This window comes from Lucilia sericata, unplaced genomic scaffold, assembly GCF_015586225.1.
Source record: "Lucilia sericata isolate MDLA Ls3-8-SP2 unplaced genomic scaffold, ASM1558622v1 Contig000097F_arrow, whole genome shotgun sequence".
Lineage (NCBI taxonomy): Eukaryota > Metazoa > Arthropoda > Insecta > Diptera > Calliphoridae > Lucilia > Lucilia sericata.
This window is the reverse complement of record NW_023994129.1, coordinates 418,791-439,398: the sequence shown is the minus strand read 5'-3', so window position 1 is coordinate 439,398 and position 20,608 is coordinate 418,791. Positions and strand designations below refer to the sequence as shown.

The 20,608-nt window shown below is 28.8% G+C and overlaps 1 protein-coding gene across 2 annotated transcripts in view; it reads right to left on the bottom strand.

Moving 5' to 3' along the window:
• Positions 1 to 2,569: 2,569 nt before the first annotated feature.
• LOC119599945 (protein singed) overlaps positions 2,570 to 20,608 on the bottom strand; it is a 41,954-nt gene continuing 23,915 nt past the window's right edge. The window contains exons 3-8 of one of the 2 annotated variants that reach the window (XM_037949896.1): positions 13,352 to 13,765; positions 4,572 to 5,004; positions 4,400 to 4,495; positions 3,286 to 3,759; positions 2,978 to 3,226; positions 2,570 to 2,906 (exon numbers count right to left, since the gene is read on the bottom strand). In XM_037949896.1, coding sequence (XP_037805824.1) covers positions 2,813 to 2,906; positions 2,978 to 3,226; positions 3,286 to 3,759; positions 4,400 to 4,495; positions 4,572 to 5,004; positions 13,352 to 13,556 — 1,551 coding nt within the window. In that variant the 5' untranslated portion in view covers positions 13,557 to 13,765 and the 3' untranslated portion in view covers positions 2,570 to 2,812. The remainder of the gene's footprint in view (positions 2,907 to 2,977; positions 3,227 to 3,285; positions 3,760 to 4,399; positions 4,496 to 4,571; positions 5,005 to 13,351; positions 13,766 to 20,608) is intronic. The other variant, XM_037949897.1, reaches the window with a different exon arrangement.

The following is a 20,608-nucleotide window of genomic DNA, read 5'->3' as shown; positions in this document are numbered from 1 at the left end:
TAATATTTCAACAATTTATAACTAAAAATATACACAATTAATAAACGTTATTAAGAAAATTATTAAAATGTATAATTTTTTAATAAGTGCCGATGTTGCCATGTGAAATATTGATATTGATTTTGTATAAACTGTTTTGGTTGTAGTCTCCGCTAAGCTGTAAGTTTGTATAGTTTTATACTAATGTATAACTTTCAGTGGAAATAAAAAAGGTGTTATAATAGTGAAAAATTATACTAATAGTAGAACTTTAAAATATTTGGCAAATTTTTAAGGCGTAAATTAAAAACAAATTTGTTTAATTTGATAAATTATTATAAATAAGACACTAAAATTTGAAAAAGAATTAATTTCATTGTCAAGTTCCTAATCAAGGTGCGATTAGAATGGTGGCATAGCTAACAAATTCTTATTTAAGTTATCTTCTCCATTCTTATTTTGATCGATGATTCTCAGTTGTTTGAGTCTCAAATTTTGAGATGATTAAGTATAATAATGTTGTTAAAACAATATTACAGACCTAACATAGAGGTTTTTAAATTAACCCGGGAAGACTTGAATTAGCTGAAACCGAATTTTGATACTCCGATAATAGTACTTTTTAGGTTTTAAAGTTCTCAAATAAATTTTCTGCTAGGCTGTAGACTAGACTACAGAATATACTATAAACTAGATTATAGACAAGACGACATATTAGACTACATACATACTAGATAAAAGATTAGACTATAGACTAGACTTTAGACTAGAATACAAAGTAGACTATAAACTGGATATAGATATTATAATAGATAATAGTTTAAATTATTATGATTTGTAGGTTCGATTCCCACCTGAGGCACTGGTGGGGGAGTGCACAGGCCCGATAGAGGCCTAGGTGTATTTCATCGGATTTGATGATTGTATATACGTCCTCCTTTGAAACTAACTAACATAAACTAGATTATAGACTAGACTATAGAATAGACTTTAGAATTGACTAGACTACAGACTAGTATATAGACTAGAATATAGACTAGAATATAGACTAGACTATAGACTTGACTATGGACTATACTATAGACCTTAAACTAAACTATAGAAAAGACTATAGACTAGACTATATACCTAACTACTGACTAGACTATATACCAGACTATAAACTAGACTATTGACTTGATTATAGATTAGACTATAGACTTGACTATAGACTATACTATAGACTAGACTATAGACTAGACTACAGACTAGACTATAGACATGACTATAGACTAGACTATAGACAAGACTACAGACTAAAATATAGACTTGACTATAGACTAGACTATGTCGCTATATTCTAAAATGTTGGTCTGGGCCCAAATTATGCCATACGATATCGATCGAAATCTCCATTTAGATTCTATTGAGATTTCGATCGATATCGTATGCCGTAATTTGGCCCCTGATTACCCTTATATGTAGTTCTGAAGCCCATTTAGAAAAAAACAACATACATTTTAAGGTTATGAATACAATAATCATAATAATTAATTCTTTATTTGATAATAATGATATTGTTTTTATCATTTAGTTTCACACATAATTACTTAATAATTCATTTCATTATTTGCTTTTTTCGATATTAAAATATTACAAATAAAAAAATAAGAAAAATTAAAAAAATACTATGATAAATAATTTTTTTTCATGTCTTAAGCAGAATATAAGCAATTTTTTGCAAAAATTCGCACAATCATGACTGCTAGTAAAAATTATATATTAAAAAATAATAAAAAATATAAATAAAAATTAAAAAATGTATATTGCAAAATAAATAACAAATGTGAATGATATAATTTTAAAATAATATTATTTTTATTATTAAATTTTTTATAAAATTGTGTGTATTTTTCTTTTTGCTGTTGTATTATAATTTATATAGTACACTATTAGATAAGAGAGAGTGAGAACGAGGGGGCGAGATGCGATTAGTTAATTAATTGTTTAAACAAAATTTAGATTTCATATAAAGAGAGATACGATTACATAAGAGTATAAAAGCTTAAAAACTAATGATGTTTGTTTAATATTCAATCGATAAAATGATTTAAATGTTTAATTTATAATGTTTTTCATGTATTTAATAGGAATAAGGTATTTTAAAAGTATATTTGTTTTATTTTATTATTACAAAATATACTCCCCTCCTTGTGTTTTAGAGTGGTTGTTTTTGTTTGCATTTATTCAATTTTCATTTTCAATGTTTAATGATGATTGTTTTTAATTTTTATTTTTTCTTTAAAAAAATATGCTAAAAAGCTTTAAATATGTTTCATTCATTAAAAAGAACATTTTTCAATTGTTTTTTAAAAAAATTGTAAAATACACATAAGATTAGATTTTCACTCACTGCTTTTTTTTGTATATAATTTCAATTATAATTAAGCAACGGAAGGAATCGCTAATTATTGGCATTTAAATTCTTTAATTATTATAATTATGTTTTGTATAATTCTTAATTTTCAGTTTTATGATTTCTTTTTATAAAATTACAAAATTTTCTTGTGCGTTTTACTTTAAAACAGATTTTGTCCTGTTGATTTTTTTATTTTAATTATTTTCAGCAAAAACTTCCGCTTTATATTTCTATGGTATGAAAAAATATTCATTTCATTAGAAAATTGTATATTTTAAGTGATTTTTGTTTTGTTTTTAATGGAATATAGTTATACATTATATGTAGTATTATTTCATAATAGAGAGTTTTGTTTTTTTTTAGTAGAAAACTCCTTTTTCTTGGCTTAAATGAATAAATAAACGTTAAAAAAGTAATTTGCAAATTTCCCACAATTTAGAATTCCCATTGTGTTGCCGCATCAGTACCATCATCTAATAGTTTGAACGCACCATTTTTGGTGGCACCCAAATATTTGCCATTTTGGGATCTAAAGGAATACAAAATAAAGTATTTGTTAAGTTCTAGTTTAAGTTTTAATGATGCGTTTAAGTAACTTACCTAATACAAATTCTAGTAGGTTCACGTAATTCCAAATAGAAACCATCGGCAGGACCATCGGAATCTACTGATATGCCTTCGCCATCAATGCGCCAATACTTGCCACTGTGTCCCTTGAAATAAACCAAACCTTTTTGGGCCTTTTCAACCAATATGGTTTCATAAGTGGCCTTATTGCATTCTAATTTGGTATTACCAGGCTGGCGATAGCCTACAAAACCTTGTTCACATTTAAGTACCAAAATGGGTCTAAAATTAAAGCAAAATAATTAATAATCTTTATTTTGTGTGAGAAATGTTAAGTTTACCTATTAATTAAATAGAAATAGAATTTCGTAATATCTTCAATTGATTCCGAGGTGGCAAACAGATGGCCCGAACGTTTGGTAGCCAAAAATTTACCATTATTAGCACGGAACGATAGAGAACCATCACCATGCCATATCAATTCGAAGAGAGCATCAGCACAACGTCTATTGCCGGTTGCCTGAATACCACCACCAGCCGATAGGCTCCAGTAACGATCTTGGGTAGTACGCAAAGCCCAACGATGAGCCGACCAGTCAAACTCCAATTGGAATGTTTCATTTTCACCAATTTCATCTTGATTGGCTGTAACATCGACACCTTGTTTCACAGAAACATAACGCAAATTCATGGCGGCAATGAAAGATGCTTGTGGCAAAGAATCTTCCAAAGAGAATAATTCATCACGTGTGACCGTAGATGAACGGGATTTAAGCACAGCCTTTGAGCCTATAGGCGAAAGATATTGACCTTGTCTACAGGGAGGAAAAAAAGGAAGAATTATATTGTAGTAATTAATATAGTTTTAAATAATTACACAGAAAATTGAACTCTGAAACCGAAGTATAGTTTTCTAAAAGATTGAGATGTGCTGAATCAGAATCAGGATTTCGCGATATCGTGTCCTAAATATTGAAAGACACATACAGACATAAGACATTTTTATTTATAAAATTAGTTGTGCAATCTGTTGACTTTAAAATTTATTATTGTTTCAAGTTTAGATTATAATACATATCTCGAAGGAGGGAGAAGATGTAACAAAGGTTAAACTTTTATTTGAATGTCAAAAGAATGGACTTTGACAAAATAAACTTTATAAATAAAGGTGTCATCGTGCTGTTAGAATGTCACAAATATGGCCAACAAAAGGTGTTTTTAAATTTTTATGGCACGATATCTGGAGAACTTAATGTGAAGTAGATATTCTTGGGCCAGACTAGGATTCAGCGCAGCTAAATCGTTTAGAAATGTATATTGTGATTTCTGCTTTGGAAATTTATGAAATACAATTATTAATTAAGCATTCCTGTCTTCTTTAACATAAATTTTGATTGCAAATAAAATGTGGTAAAGTAATTAAAGTTGCTTTAATATGAAATGTTCTCAACTTACCTATCTCTTAAGGCCAAATGACCACCATGATATTCAGCACTAAATAGACAATCCTCATTGCAAAGAGTTTGCAATTTACCATTAGCATTCAAATATCTATAAATCAAAACACAATCATTAGTCAGTATGTAATTGTCAACAGTATTCCAAAGACATGCGACGATCAACTTACTTATTATTACATGTATGCAAGGCATAACGACCGCCCTCCTCTTGACGGAATTCCAATGTGAATAGGGTATCCTCTCCCCATGGTATGTTGGCATCAACATGTATCTCATCTTGGGACTCTGATAAATGAGCAAAACGTTTACGTCCAATCGAACGTAAATTAACTTGTGGCCTAGCAGCCAAATGCACCGTCCAGAATTCACCATTGCTTGGTGTTTTAGCGGTACAAACCAATTTGTCTGGTGTACCGCCTAGGAAATAACCGCGTGATTCATTTTTCAATGCCCAACGACCGGTGCCATCTTCTGCAATACTTATTTGAAACCGGCTACCAGCATCACGTTCATCACTTTCGCACAAAACATTGCCAAATGAATCCACCGATAGATATTTATTAAGATGAGATCTTAGATAGATAACACCTGAAAGGAGACCAACATTGAGCATTAATGTTGGCGGGGAAAAATTTAGAAAATTAATGAACGCTCTTGAAAAATTGGAAATAAATGGATATCTTAAAACATAAGGTGATGAGAAATGTATTGAACAATCAAAGAAACGTAATGTAAATGTAGTTTTCTTTGTTGAAAACAACTTTTGTTTATTAAACATTGACAACATTTAAAGATCAATTGAAAGAACTAACATGATAATATAATTTTTTTTTTTTACTAACACTTTTTTTCCTTTTTTTGTTAAACAAAACATAATAATTTAAATAAATGTATACTTTCATTTTCGAAGAGTTTATCAAACTCTTATTTTTTTTTCTTTCGATTATCTTTCACCAAATTGTAAATGTTTATTAAACAAAAAACACAAAGAAACAAAAGTTACTAAATTGTAGATATTAGTCATTGTTATTATAATCTTTGCCACAAACAAAAAAAGAGGAAATACATAAATTTATAAAAAAAAGAAATAATCGTTGAAATTGTTTATACATAATACTTTTTTAACAAAATAATATTATTAACCGTAATAAATACTCACAGTGTTTAAAGAAACAAAAAATAAGCTGTTACTATTTTTTTTTGTTTAATTTTTAACCCTTTCCGTGGTTTTGTCGAATATATTCGACATTACAATAGACTCTGTTTTTAAGCATTTTTTGGGTATAATATTTAACTTTAGTTTTAATTTTTTTCTTTTAGATGAAAATGAAGACTTTATTATATTTATAATTGAGATTTTGAAAGATCCTCCGTATTTTAAAAGTATTTAAAAATCAGATTTTAAGAAATTGTCACTTATGACTACTTTTTAAAAAGTGCTTTTTAACAACGTTTAAAAAACAGCTTCATTTAATGGCCAAGAAAATTGTATTTTAGGAGATCGGACTATGCAGATTTAAATTGTATTGTATTGAAAGAAGTTTAAAAAGACATTTTACAAAAAAAAAAAAAAAAAAAAAATTCATAAAAAATATTGGTTGTACTTTTTGGAGACTGTTTTTCGAATGTCGAATATATTCGACATTTAACTTTGACCTTCTATAACTCACTAGGGAAAACTCAAATTCAAAAAATATTATTTTTCCCGGATTAAGCATACTCAAATTATCTTAAATATAAGTTTTCAAGTTTTTTTCTAGGCATAAATTATTTTTGACCCTGAAAGGGTTAATTTAAAGTAAAATTAATAATTTATGCTTTTTTTGTTAAAGAATAAAAATATCATTTAAATTAAAAATAACATGGGAATGTAACCAAACGCTAACTCATTAATTTCTGTGAAATTTTAATTATTTAAAAATACTTCCTTGCTAACACTCGTATGACTGTGATTTTCTCTAGAATTTGTGTAAAAAACTGAATTTTTATTCATAAAAAATTAAATTTATATTTAAATAAAACATTGTCCATAATTTGCTTTAAATCACAAACATGGTTTAATATTACATTTCTGACATAACTTTTTTGATATGGAATACATTAAAGAATTTTATTGTTAAGTACGTTTTTTTGTTAGTTCTCCATTACATACGAGGGTAGAATTAGAAGTTTTTTTTTTACAATATTAACAAATAAGAAATTATAGTCGGCCAACCGTATAATACTCTAAACCAGTTAAGAGAATAATAAGTGATTTATTTTCCATAATAAAGCATTTAAGATTGTACCTTGCCTCCGATATATTTAAGCAATTTATTTATGAAAAACTAATTTTCTGAAAAAGGCTTTATATCGGGGCTGGGGGTAGACATGCACCGATCCTTATAAAATTTGGTGGATGTATCTACGTTTACATAAAATGTATCTATCCTGAATTTTAATGCGACATTATCCTTTTTAAGCGAATTATGGACATTTAACTCATTTTCTGAAGTGGTCTTTGTATGAGGGCTAGGATCGACTGAGGCCCAATGATTAAAAGATTCGACAAGGTTATGAAGGCAAGTATAAAACTTAGCTCTGTCGCTTTTTGTCGAGATATAAAACATAATTATGAGCTCAGATGCCGAAACCGCTAAGTTTATGGGGGCTAGGTGAAATAATGAAGCGATTTTAACCATTTTCAATAGGTTTCGTCCCTGGGACAATAGAAGATCAGGTACCATTGAATTATCTTCAAAATTGTGACCTGTAGCTTGATTACAAGGTTTAGCTAAGCCGATTGGTATACCTTAGGGTGGGTGTAGAACCAACATTATTGAGCGCTACAAATATCAGCAAAAACCCCACTAAAGTGGTGTAGGTTATAATGAAAATATGAAATACTTTTCGTATGAACCTCGTAATATTACATTTGCTTTGAAGTTTAAATATAATAATTACTGAGAGTAATAATTCAAATGACCTTCAACATATTAGATATATGAAATTCAAATTTACATACAGTGGTGGCCATGAGGTTAGCACATTTGGTATCTGTTAAATATAAAATCAAATATTTCCTATAGTTCTTAACTTTTTTAACAAATTCTTTTTTATGCGTAACACATGTCCTTCGAGGATCACGACGCAGATAGATTTCTTTCTTTCCAAAGTACATCTACCCCAAAAAAAATCTGGACATAAGTTTAGCACAAAATAAAAAAATCATTAAAAAATTAAAAATAAAGCAAAGAAACTGGATAATTTTATGTAATTTCACTTAAAATTTTATATTTTGTAGAATAGTTGCACATTTTGATAATATCATTTCTTCTCCTGGACATAATCTTCACCAGAACCCACTAGAAATTTCATGACATAAATTTTAACTTTCAGCCCATAAATAGGCAAAATTCTTAGGAATTTGTGTTTTATTTGTTGCACCATTTCGTTTAATATGTTCCCTATTGGATTGGGATCTAGAAATTATTCTGGGGGCTGCAAACATGTCAATCTCGCTCGCTTCCAAGAAGCTCCTCTCTGTACTTTTAACATATTTTGGGTCATTGTCGACCAAAAAACGCCATTTAACTGAACTTTTGTCCACTCATTTTTTACTAAAATATTTAAGAGTCTATTTTGATAGTCATACTGATCCATTTGTGCATCCACCTTGCGTATAGAACCTCCACTAGCCCGGAAAACGCCTCCGAATTCGTCATATTTCAACCATTGTGTTTTATGGTTTTAAATGTACACTTTGGTTGTTGCTGCATGTTTGGAGTACAGCATAATTACATTTTTCCATCAAATTTGATCCTATTAATCTTCAACTAGTATCCTCCAATCATGCAGATAAAGCTAAAGTGTTCCAGAGAAATCATATATCACAATGGGGGGAAATTTCATGGTATTCATTGCATTTTCTTGGCATGCTGTTGGTCCTATATTGATGTTGGATGCAGAAGTGGATCCGTATGACTATCAAAATAGGATCTTAAATACTTTATTAAAAAAATCGGAGGACAAAGATGGCGTTTTTTGGTCGACATCGACCGTAAATATGCTAAAAGTGCTGAGATGAGCTGCTTGGAAGCGACCGGGATTGTCATGTTTGCAGTGCCCAGTATATTTTCTCGATTCCAATTCAATAGAGAACATATAACATAATATGGACCAACAAATAAAAGCAGAAATCACCAAGAATTTTGCCAATTTATGGGCTGAAATTTCTAGAGGGTTCTAGTGAAGATTATGTCCAGGAGGAGGAATGATATTATCAAAATCTGCAACTATTCCACAAAATATAAAATCTTAAGTGCAATAAGATAAATATAACCGGTTGTTTTGTTTTATTTTTAATTTTTTAATGATTTTTTAATTTTGTGCTAAACTTATGTCCAGATTTTTTTGGGGGTAGATGTACTTTGGAAAGAAAAAAATCTACATGCAACAAAGTAGTGGAACAAAATGTAATGTGTCGTGATCCTCGAAGGACATGTGTTACGCATAAAAAAGAATTTGTTAAAAAAGTTAAGAACTATAGGAAATATTTGATTTTATATTTAACAGATACCAAATGTGCTAACCTCATGGCCACCACTGTATATTGTAGTTTCTGTCACGTATTCTTAGTATATAAGAAATTTAATATAAGTTGTCAGTTTTTGGCAAGTGTATCTTAAAAGAGAGATTTTACATTTAGATTAAAAATAAGATTGTTCTCTAGATATTACAGTTAGTAAGTTTGAAAAGAGAATGAATGTTACATCAGTTCCGAAGAAATACAGCATGACCACTTTAGTGTGTTCTTCTTTACCAGAGTCTTATAGTAGAATCGAACCAACGGCCTCTGGAATGACAGACTAGATCACACACGGAGTAAAAGTAATTGCCACTAAAACTTGTGTGGTCCCCCTTAAACATAACCTAATCTACAAGTTAGTTAGTTAATTAGTTTGAAAAGAGGATGTATGTTAAATCAAATCCGAAGAAATACACCTAGGCCTCCATCGAGCCTCTAGTGCGCCCCATTACCAGTGTCTCTGCTGGGAATCGAGCCCACCAACTCCTGTCTAACAGACTAGAACACTAACCGCCGATGACAAACTAATGTACAAAATTAACAAAATTTATTACAAAAAAGTAATGAATTCTAAAAAATCTTGTGTTTTAAACAAAACATCTGGCTAATTGTAGGGTATTGTTATTATTTGCTATTTACTCAAGAATTTTTTACTATTTTGCCCTCTTTGCTTTAATAATTTCATACACACATTTAGATTTTATTTTAAAGCAGCTATTGTCTTGGTTTGTTTTCATTTTTGTCTGGATATTATGATAATTGGTAACTTTTTTATGGAATTTATAAAAAAAGAAACGAAAAAATAAACTAAAAGATTGCTGACCTGTTGTGAATCGTTCAGAGGCAGACAGTCATTGGTTTGTTTTTAACGAAATAAAAAAAGAATCACAAATATTTTGCACTGAATGTGTACTGAAGTAGTTTAAATTTTGTCAACATCACATTTTCACTCGCAGTTATAATGTATTTAGTCAATATGTATGATTTTACACCTCTCATGTGTATGAGTATATAAATTGCAGCAATGATAAAGATCATTATCGTCTTGTTGCAAATATTTGAGGCAACTCATTGTTTTCTTTTCATGGTTGGTTATTTTTGCTGCATTTAAAATTAAGTCTGCAAATGTCAGAGACGTGGCATGATTTTAAAACGAGAAGCCTTTAAAAGGACAAAGAACGCACATTAAATGGCCTAATTAATTAAACACACATAACTATTCAGAAAATGTGTGATCATTTAAATACACTTTTGGTAACATTAATAAATATTAATTGAAAAGGGAACTACTTGGCTAGAAACGACGACACTGCTTGAATGTTTTTTTTTTTTAAAGAAATGAACAATTGCTGCTTGTTCTTTTTTGTTCATTCTGCATTCAATGGGACATTGTTAAATTATAATTGAGTTGATACAATATTTTCACAGTTAAGTGTAATAAACTTTTCAAAACAAACAACAAAATATGAACATATCAGAAGGCATCTTCTTCATCTTTATTAATAATGTGCCATGACAATAATGATTCACAATACACGTACGAATAACACTTCAGCATAAATCTTTAATTTAAATGCATAAGCGTGTCAATTACTTTACTACTGACTGACTTATTTACTAACTAAGTAAATAACTTTATGATGACTGACTTACTTCAGTGGCTAACCAAGCAAATTGACTGACTGCAGCCACTTGAAAGATTGCAAGCTGAAATTAAACATAATTTTTGTTGCCCATCAGTCATCTACATATACATATGTTTTTGCAAAGTGCGTTTTTTTTTAGTAAATTGTTTCCTTGAGTAAATTTTTTTATTGTATTTATTTATCTTAATTTTTTTGTGTCACATTGGAGAGCTTTTCTGCATAATTGTGATATTTGCTTGGAAATTTGTTGTTGACAATTTACATGCAGCATGATGTGCATGTTGTTTCTGTTATGTGTTAAAATTGACACTTGACTTAAATATTAAAATGATCAGATTTTATATTATTCAGTACAACAAAAACGTTCACATTTATATATGAATGTAATTCGATCGATCAGTTAAAATTCATATAGAGTAAAAGTATTATTTAATAACCACATTTATGTTAGGTTAGGTTGATATGAGGATGTAACTACATCAAATACACTTATGCCGTTATCGGGTCTATTGTGGGCTCCTTTTCATTGAAAATGTTTGTTGGTAACAACAAAAACCTATAGTATTCACTGAATGCATTATCGTGCGATGTTGAAAAACTAAGTTTCCTGGATGAAATTCCTAAGAATTTTCCAATCGGTGTTCGTTAGGGATGTTACATTCGGAATAATATCTCTCCAAGATATTTGGATCTAATTTCGGAGAAAGCCTGACAATGGGAAATAAAGTGCGAATTTGCCTGAATTCGTACGTTTTATTTTGTATAGCTATGCCCGTAATCCTATGGGTCTACTCAGAATACATACTATCATACTAACTTCAGACTTGCTCTTCTCGTTAGGGTCAACACACCGTTTCATTATTCCAAGAGGCCTTATAAGTTTCTCTTACATATATGTATATTTTTAATTCTGCCTTCGTTGCATCAAATGGTTTTAGGTTCGTCAGGTTAACTACCTCGAGTTGTCTTCCCTTAAAAGTTATTACAAAAGGTCTGGTTGCCATAAGGTATAAACTTTACCTCTGGGAGAGTAATCGGTTAAAGCTTTTTTACAATCCAATACGGTCATAGATTTAAATGTCGGTTAATATGTTAAATAGTGTTGGTGACATATTTATTCTAATCCAATTCACGTAATCCGTTATTGCTCGGACTTCTACCTGGAAGCTAGTGTTGTGATTAGGTAAAAGGTGGTATACTCTTGTTTCTGGGTCTTCAATATAGAACTCCAGGCTTACTTTGTCCTCCAATTTAGAGTCATCCGAGTAGGAACGCTTGATTTAGAGGAATATTAAACACTGATCAATGATCAGTAATCTAATAACTATATAACTATAATAATCATAACTTTTTAAAATGAACTTTAATTTTGATTTGATCATATCGAAAATATAAAATATATAAAAGTATCATAAACATTTTTCCCCCATTTTTTCCAAAAAAGTAGCATCGGTTGACCCTCTTGATTATAGAGGAATATTAAACACTAATCAATGATCAGTAATCTAATAACTATAATGAACAAAACTTTTTAAAATGAACTTTAATTTTGATTTTATCATATCGTAAGACTTTAAAATATAAATTAATATGTAAAATATATAAAAGTATCATAAATATTTTTCCTTATGACCCGCGACTAATGATCGAGACATGTTACTGTCACCAAAGATCATTAAGAAAAATATAAAATTAATTGTTAAAAACTTGACAAAAGTCCTGGGGGTAAAATAAACACTTTTGCATTCAAATTTTCATTAACTAAAATTGGCTAAAGAAAATCTAACTGGTATCTTATTTATTTGCATGTTTCAAGTCTGAATAAATTTCAATTTAAAGTCAATAACACATCGAGATAAACAGCATGAGTAACAGTTGGAGTTAAACAATTTTTAAAAGGTTAAAATGTCAAACAATTGTAGATTTTATCTCAAACTATTAAACACAAAATTTAAATACTGATAATAAAGAAAAAGTTGTCGCTTTAACCAAAAAAAAAAGAACACGCATTAAATTTCCACCGTTAATTCAAATTTTCATACGATCACTATCAATACAAAAGCAAAGGCCGGTAGTAGTTATGCGCAGTTTGCTATCCTAAGTTTACAAGTAAGAAAATTCGAAACATGTCCACAGTTTAAAACTTAATTTGACTTTGGTTTAAACAAAAAGGAAAACAGAAAACACAAACTTGTTGTCTGTGTTGCATTTTACCATTGTTGAGTCACATGTTACAGCAAAATATAAATTGATCTTTTACATGGAAACTAATAAAAAAAAAACGAGGAAATTGAAAATTAATAGTTTGGAAAAACGGTAACAAACATGTGTCCACAAAACGCGAAAACTATAAACAAAAAATATAAATAACAACATGTATAAATAAATACATATGTAGATGATACGGACCATAATTCATTCATCCAAACTAGAGTGAGTTTTCCTAACTTGTACATATAAGACAGACCGACTAAAGTAACAAAAACGAACAAACATTTTGTTGTACAAAAAAAATGTTTGATCATAAATCATGCTCAATGTCGGATGAACAAACATACGCATTTCAAATAATAAATTGAGTTTAAAGTTATTTATTACGTTTCTTTTTTTGCCAATACTGTATTTTTACTCATCTTTAGTTTTTGTTCTGCTTTAAATGAATACGTAAACGAAAAAATCGGCTATAATTTAAATTTAAGTTATTGCATTTATTTATTTATTTATTGATACTTACTTTCGCCAGTATTGGATGGTTCTAATGTCCATAACTGTTTCTTTTTCAAACTGGCACCGTTGGCATTCAATTTAAAACCGAATGTCTCGGCCGTCATATAACGATGCTGACCATTGATTAGACCAATTGTCCACCAACCCTTCTGTTGGTTCTGTGATATAATGTCGCCATTTGTATGATTTAACTCACAACTCTGGCCGTTCATGGTGTTGTTGATGGAGTTGATAATCGGTGTGGGAGCAATGGTGACGATTTGTTTAAAACAACAGCGGAGTTGATAAGAAAGAAATTTATGTTTTCTTTATTTAACCTTTTAAATGGCGTCTTTTGAAACTTCCTTTTTAAGCTAGACTGACTGCGCTTTTCTTAGTGTTGTTATCTGCGCAAGAAGCTATATGACTTTTAATCTTCAAACTGGAAATATTACAAAAAAGAAGAAAAGAAGTTGTTATTATTATAGATATTGTTCAGAATTTATATGTTTATAAATAAATAATAAATGTACATAGAGTGTATTCATATATTTTTTATCTTAGGTTATGGTTTGAGTTTATAAATAAAAAACAGGGTACTTTCACAGATGGTGTAAGGACTGTACATAATTTGAAATTTCTTAAAAAATTTGTACGTTATCCCAAAAATTTTTGAAATATTGAAATTAAAGTTCTTTAATATGAAAAAACTTTTCCAAAGAAAGTAAAATCCAATTCAAAATAAAAAATCCACTTTTTTATGATAAAAAAAAAAAAACAAAACTAATTAGTAATTACTCAGCTACCTCTTTGTTAAAGAGCTTGGTAATTACTTATTTAACTCCCTATTTGTAAGCGAGCGTGGTAAGTACATGGCTCCAATGACATCAGAGAGTTAAAATAAACATGTAAAATGTCACTTATTCATAGCGGTTTTATTACTTTTGTTAACTCATTACTTATCAATATAAGTTTTTAATGAGTATAAATCTATTCCAATTACAACATATTACTTAAACACCCTGTGTTAATTTTATTTTTAAAACTGCGGTTTTTAGCTTTTTTCAAACATATTCATTTTGTATTCTCAGTTTATATTTTATTTATTTATACTTCTAGTGTGTATGTGTTAAATTATAGTGGTTTAAAAACTTCATTCCTTCATACTATATCTTGTTTTCTTTCTTTATTTTTTGCATATTCTTTAAATCTTTATTCCATTTTTCTTTGGGTTTTATATAAATCACGGTCCGTTTGTTGCCGGCCACAGTAAAGAAATCCTATAAGTTATTGATATAAGACGTATGTAAGTAAGTACATAAATTCATTGTAACCATTTTTATTCTTATACATAGAAAATGGACAAAAGGAGCTGAATAAACATATATTTTACCCTTCTTCTTCCACTTTAGTTTAATGTAATGTTTATGTCTAAATTGATAGTATATCAACTAATGGCATTTATGCAAATTTATAATTTATAGTTATTTTTATACAACTCTACACAAAATGTGGCAAATATGAAAAAATAATAATGGAACTGGTATTTTAAAGTATTCTTCTAAATATTAAACTTTAAGTTATAAAGAAGTTTTAAGAGTCAATTACGTACTAAGAGTTTTAATTTTAATTGAAACTAATATTTAAAGAAAAACGTTTTAAAATTTCTGATAAATTTGAAATTGTAGTAGTTATTGCTTACAGTTAATAGACTATCAACTTAATATTTCTTTTTTCATAAAACATTGCTTTTATATTTCAAAACTTCCAACAGAAACCAACGCCCAACTAAAAAAATGAAAATTCAAAAATGGAAAATTATATATTATACACTACTCGTTCATTGACCATGTAAAAAACTATGCTTAAAAACATAAAATAATCTTAACAAAAATATGCCATGACAAATATAAAATGACATGTTTATGAAAAACTAAAAAAATGAATTATTTGCTTTGTTTGTGTATGAAGTATATGTTTGTCGAGACTCAAAAGAAACAACAATCTATTGTTAAAATCATCTCTGCTAAATAATAACAAATGACTTTTGTAAATTTTTTCGACAAAAAAATGCAAAAAAGTGGCTTGCAAAAACATTGTTAATAGGGTTTCATTGCCGTTAAAATCCCAGTGTAAAATTCCCTCGAATTCCCTCAAAAGTACTAAAACTTTGACTTGTATTTACTCAAGAACTTAGTTTTCAATAACGATTAAATACCGACTGCATTACGTAGAAGTAATCTAGTGATGACTTACAAATAACTATATACGTAAGTACTTACTTTTGTCAGACGCAGTAGACGTATCCAAGTAGACGTATTTCTCAAAAACAAAACTATTAACTAGTAAGTACTTACTTACTTAGTTAGTACTTACGTAACTCTCTACTTGTAAGCGAGCGTGGTAAGTATTTGCCTCCAATGTCATCGCCGTGTTAAAATAATGTCTTAAAATGCTATTTTGTAAGAAAATTTTATAATTTTAATCCCTTAATAGTTAATGAAAGTTTTTGCTGGGTCTATTTTTAGCAAATTTTCGATAAATGTTATATTTTTTTAAAAAAATTAAATATTATTATAAAAATTGCATATTTTTATTCAGAGAGTTTTCGAAATATTCAGAATTTTTAAGAAAATTTTCGGAAAATTCCAAATTTTCAGAAAGTATACGAATAATTCATAATTTTTAGAAAATATTCGAAAAATTACAAATTTTTAGTACATATTTGAAAAATTCAGAATTTTTTAGAAAGTTGTCGAAAAATTCTGAAGTTTTAAGAAATTTTTAGGAAAAGTCAAAATTTTCAGAAAATATTCGAAAAATTCTGAATTTTTAGAAAATATTCGAATTTTTTGAAAATTGTTAGATTTTTTTTTTTTTATTTTATTAAAAAATATCCGAAAATAATAAAAAGTTACGAAATTAAAAACCCTATTTTGCAAATTTAACGTCTGTACATAAAAAAAGTGCAGATATTTAAAAAATCTTTTTTTGAGATGAACTAAACATTTAGTCAATTTTTCACGCCATGATTTTAAAAACGTATTCATTAACGTTTACTAACTTTGTAGCTTAATTTATGCGCCAAACTGTTTGTATGTAATTTATTAACTAGTATGTTTAATTATTTTTCTTTTTTGTTTGTCAATAAGTATCATTAGAAACTTTTCAACTATTAATGTAAAATTTGACCTGAATCTCTGTTGGAGTATTATATATTCAATAGTACCATACCCTAATTTTAACCGACTACTTCCTTGACTTTTAAGGGAGTTACCTAATCTGTCTAAATCTAAGCAACATATTACTTCAAAGGAAATTGTTTAAGTGACAGATTCCTTATATAAAGTATTAGAACTGAAACCGGTACTTAAAACCGCAAAAAACAGTAAATAATGTTGGGCCAATTCTCTTTTAACTTGGAAACCTATTCAGTAGATTTATTGTTGTATTTCCACTAAAGTGATATATTGGTTTTAGTTTTCTTAAGATCCAAAGAAATTTGTTCCAATAGTCCCATAATGGTTAAAAAGTTAGTACAAAACTTTCGATATTTTTTAGATTTTCTCAACAACTTCCGAACATAAATGTAGCATATATAGTTCATAGTTTTGAGATAGTTTATATTGCAAATAACTTATATCGTTCCATAAAAAGCTTAACTATAGAACTAAGCTGCTCTGATATGTATTTTTTTGCAAAAAGTGATTTCACTTCAATTTGTGACTTGTCATTTGTCAATTCTGAGTGCCATGACATTTTAATTTTAAATTCTATATTAAGTAGATACACTAACAAAAAAGACTGCCTTGGGATTCATTTAATATCTTATAGACTCCTTATAAAGTCACAGATATATAAGCAGCTACTCCTGCTGCTGCTACGCTCTTTATTGTGGGATGTCTGTCTGTCTATTCATGACGTTGATGTTTAAACCAAAAATAGTAAAAATTCAATGTTTTCTAGTTCTTTTGCCTTTTATTCCTTTTTTGCTTCTTTTTTTTAATCATTTATTTTGAAGTGGACAGGGTGTGTGGATTTGCATACTAATTAAGAATGTAAAGAAGACAATCATGTTCGGTGAACTCCCAAATGCTAAACAAGACATATTACTATACAAACGTAATGTAAAAAATTGTAGAAAAAGGAAACAATTTTGTTTCTTTTGTTTAATGAATTAACGAGTGACGATTATATGTAGATATTTTTCTGTATATAAAGTAAAGGAGGGCCGTTTTGGTTAAACTCTCCATTAACATGGCTAAGAATAAAAATGCAACTGTTTGAGGAGAGTGTGTTGTTGTATGTGTTTCTTTCTGTATATTTTTCATGATTTAACCAAACAAAGGATTGGGCGTTGTCTGTTTGTTGTGTGTCTGTCAGTATCTCTTAGCCTGACTGTATACTATAAATAGTTTTGTAATAGTGCAATTTCAAATTACGGTTAGAAATACAAGTTAATAGTAGTAAAAAGTAAAAGTTTATTTAAAGTTTGAATAGTACACAGACATAAATTTAATCTTAACTATAGAAAATTTTTTGTTATAATTAATTAAAAATTTGTAGCAAAACAGTTACATTCGTTGGTTAGTTGCAGCAATTAACTGTAATGTACCGATGTTTGTGTCGAACAATAATAACAATTTACCAAAAATTTCTTTCTGATTGCTTTTATTGCAGTTATTTTTTTAGTTGCATTTGAAATTATATAGAAAGTTTTTATTTTGTTTGTGAACAGTTAAAAAAAAAAATTTGATTGTCTTGTAGAAATTTAAAGATTTTTTTTCTGTTTTTCTTCTAACCAATTATTTCATTTTAATTGCCTTATTAGTCAGCCAAGAAATGAATGCATTTTATACGAAATTACTACCAGTGTTTTTGTTTAATTTTTTTCATTGTTTTTTTTTTAATGATAGAAAATTTACAAACCGTAAAATTTTATTAATTTTATTTTAACAGTTAACAAAATGCAATGTATTTAATTGTTAAGAGAGAAAAATAAAAAAATCCGCTTTAACAATTTAGAAAATGTGTTATTTAGTGATGTACAGTGTTGTTAAAATAAATAGCAGAGTAAAGAGATGTCAAATACATTTTTCAAAAACGTTGTACTATGTTCACACGAATAGTTGCATTAGTTAATTTGTCCCCTAAATTACTATAGCAAATTAACCCGTTTTCACGATACATTCGTAATTCATTTTGACAGTTCATCACCATTTTCATTATTAGAGTAAATACATGTGTGTGTATGATACAAAAAATACGTTAATTTTAACAAATTAACTAATATATTTTCTGTAATTTTGTTGTAATTTTATTTTTTATATTACATAGGCCCCCGGGGGCCCGGTGTATTGCGATCCCGGGATAAATATGTGCTACCAGTACCTCTAATCTGCCGGGACTATAAACTGGTGATGTCATTTCACTCCTCGGCTAGTCTTTGGAATGATTTGACATAAGAACCAAATAATCTGGTACTACGGGTGGCCAGTTGCCCGGAGGACTTGTCCTGGCTGGTCAGTTGGTTGAGGTACCTTCGGGATCCACGTAGTGGCTGTGGTTTAAACCCAAATTCGGAGGAACAGTAAGTTGCGGTTAAAAGACTGATGCACGGTGAAATCTATATCGGGATAAGTTCGGTGCTATTGTCGAGTGCGTGGTTGTAAACGGAAGTGATGTTTTTGCATCTCGGAAGTTAAGCAACGGGTCAGCAATGGTCAGAGATTAAATAGCTCAAGTACATTAGCAAAGTGCTCGTATACTGGACCGGAAATTGTATATATGTACGTAAATTGCCACCTGCGTGTAAGAAGCACAATCAACCAAGATGTACCTTTCAAACTTTTGTTTTAACCTCTTATAAATATTCGTCTTTCTTTGGCGAAATTTCAATTTGGATTCAACGCAGCTCAATCCGTTTAAAATGTTGGGCCTTGAGTTAAAAATTTGTTGGCCTGTGTTATCTAGGTCCTCTAGTGTCAAACAGATTTTATTTTATATTCTGTCAACATTTTGTTTATTATTGTAATACTATAAATATTTTATACTTTTTAATTTACAAAACATGGCAAAATAATGTGCAACATTTACTACTTTAACATTACCCTGCAGTTCGAGGTGACTGTCCCGAGAATTTTACGACTAGAGCATTAACTGGCCTCACACAGATAACAATCTGTGTTAAACGGCTTTATTTACTCCTTATAAACTGCTGGATAATTTGCAAAACATCTACCTACTATCAACAGCCAATGTTTTTGATTCCATTTTTTTTTTTAAATTGCGTTACATTTTTTCTTTGACACTATGTCAATGTCTTGTTGGTATAAACCAGTTGATGCAAAACTATTTTTAAATCTAACGCTTAATGACAGCTGTAAAATCTCCTTTCAATTTACTTTTGATTGGTATTTTATGCGTTTTTTTCTGTTATTTCTTTCTTAGTTGTAAAAGCGGTTTTAATTTTTTACTTTTTTTTTCACTTATATACATATATATTGAATTTAATTATCTTAATTAACATGTCATCAAATGTTAATTTTGTTCAAACAGTTTGTATTTAAAAAAACACTAATTGTTAAACATTATGCACAATTTAAAACAAATGCATGTTTGCAAAATTAAATAATTAAATATAAAGAAAAGTTGTTAAAAATCTACTATCTATTCAAAATTAGAAAAATTTAACAAACAGTTGTTTAAGTTTTTAACAATTATTTGAAAAAATAGTTCAGTTACCAGCCTAGTCCATATACAATGAGCGCCAAAAGTGTGTAAATAGCTATTACTACATAGTGTTTACATACTTTTGTCACTCATGGTATATTCTTTTTTTTCCTTCTCTATTATAAAAGTTATAATAGCTATTCTTTAAAAGTGCCACTACTAACTAAAAATCTCATTTTTACATTGTTTAGATGAAAAAAGAAAAGAAAATACAATAAACCGCAAGTTTTGCATTGTTTTCATGGCTGTCAGTCAATCAGCCAACCATTTACAAACAAAATAGAGAAAAACGTAAATAAAAACAGAAATATTTTTCTTTAAAAAAAATTTAAACAGGGCCGTAATAATAAGTTTTACTAACCAAAGGCTATAAATAGCAGATTGTAAATAACAAACTCAAAGGAAAAACTTAAAGCTAAACTCAAAAATAGTTGCAATACTAATATGATTATATAGCATCAATCTTCCTGGCAATTTAAACCAAATTGTTTATTATATTTAAAGTGGGTACAGTTTTCATTTATAATTTTTTGTCTTAATCTAGCTTTAAGCT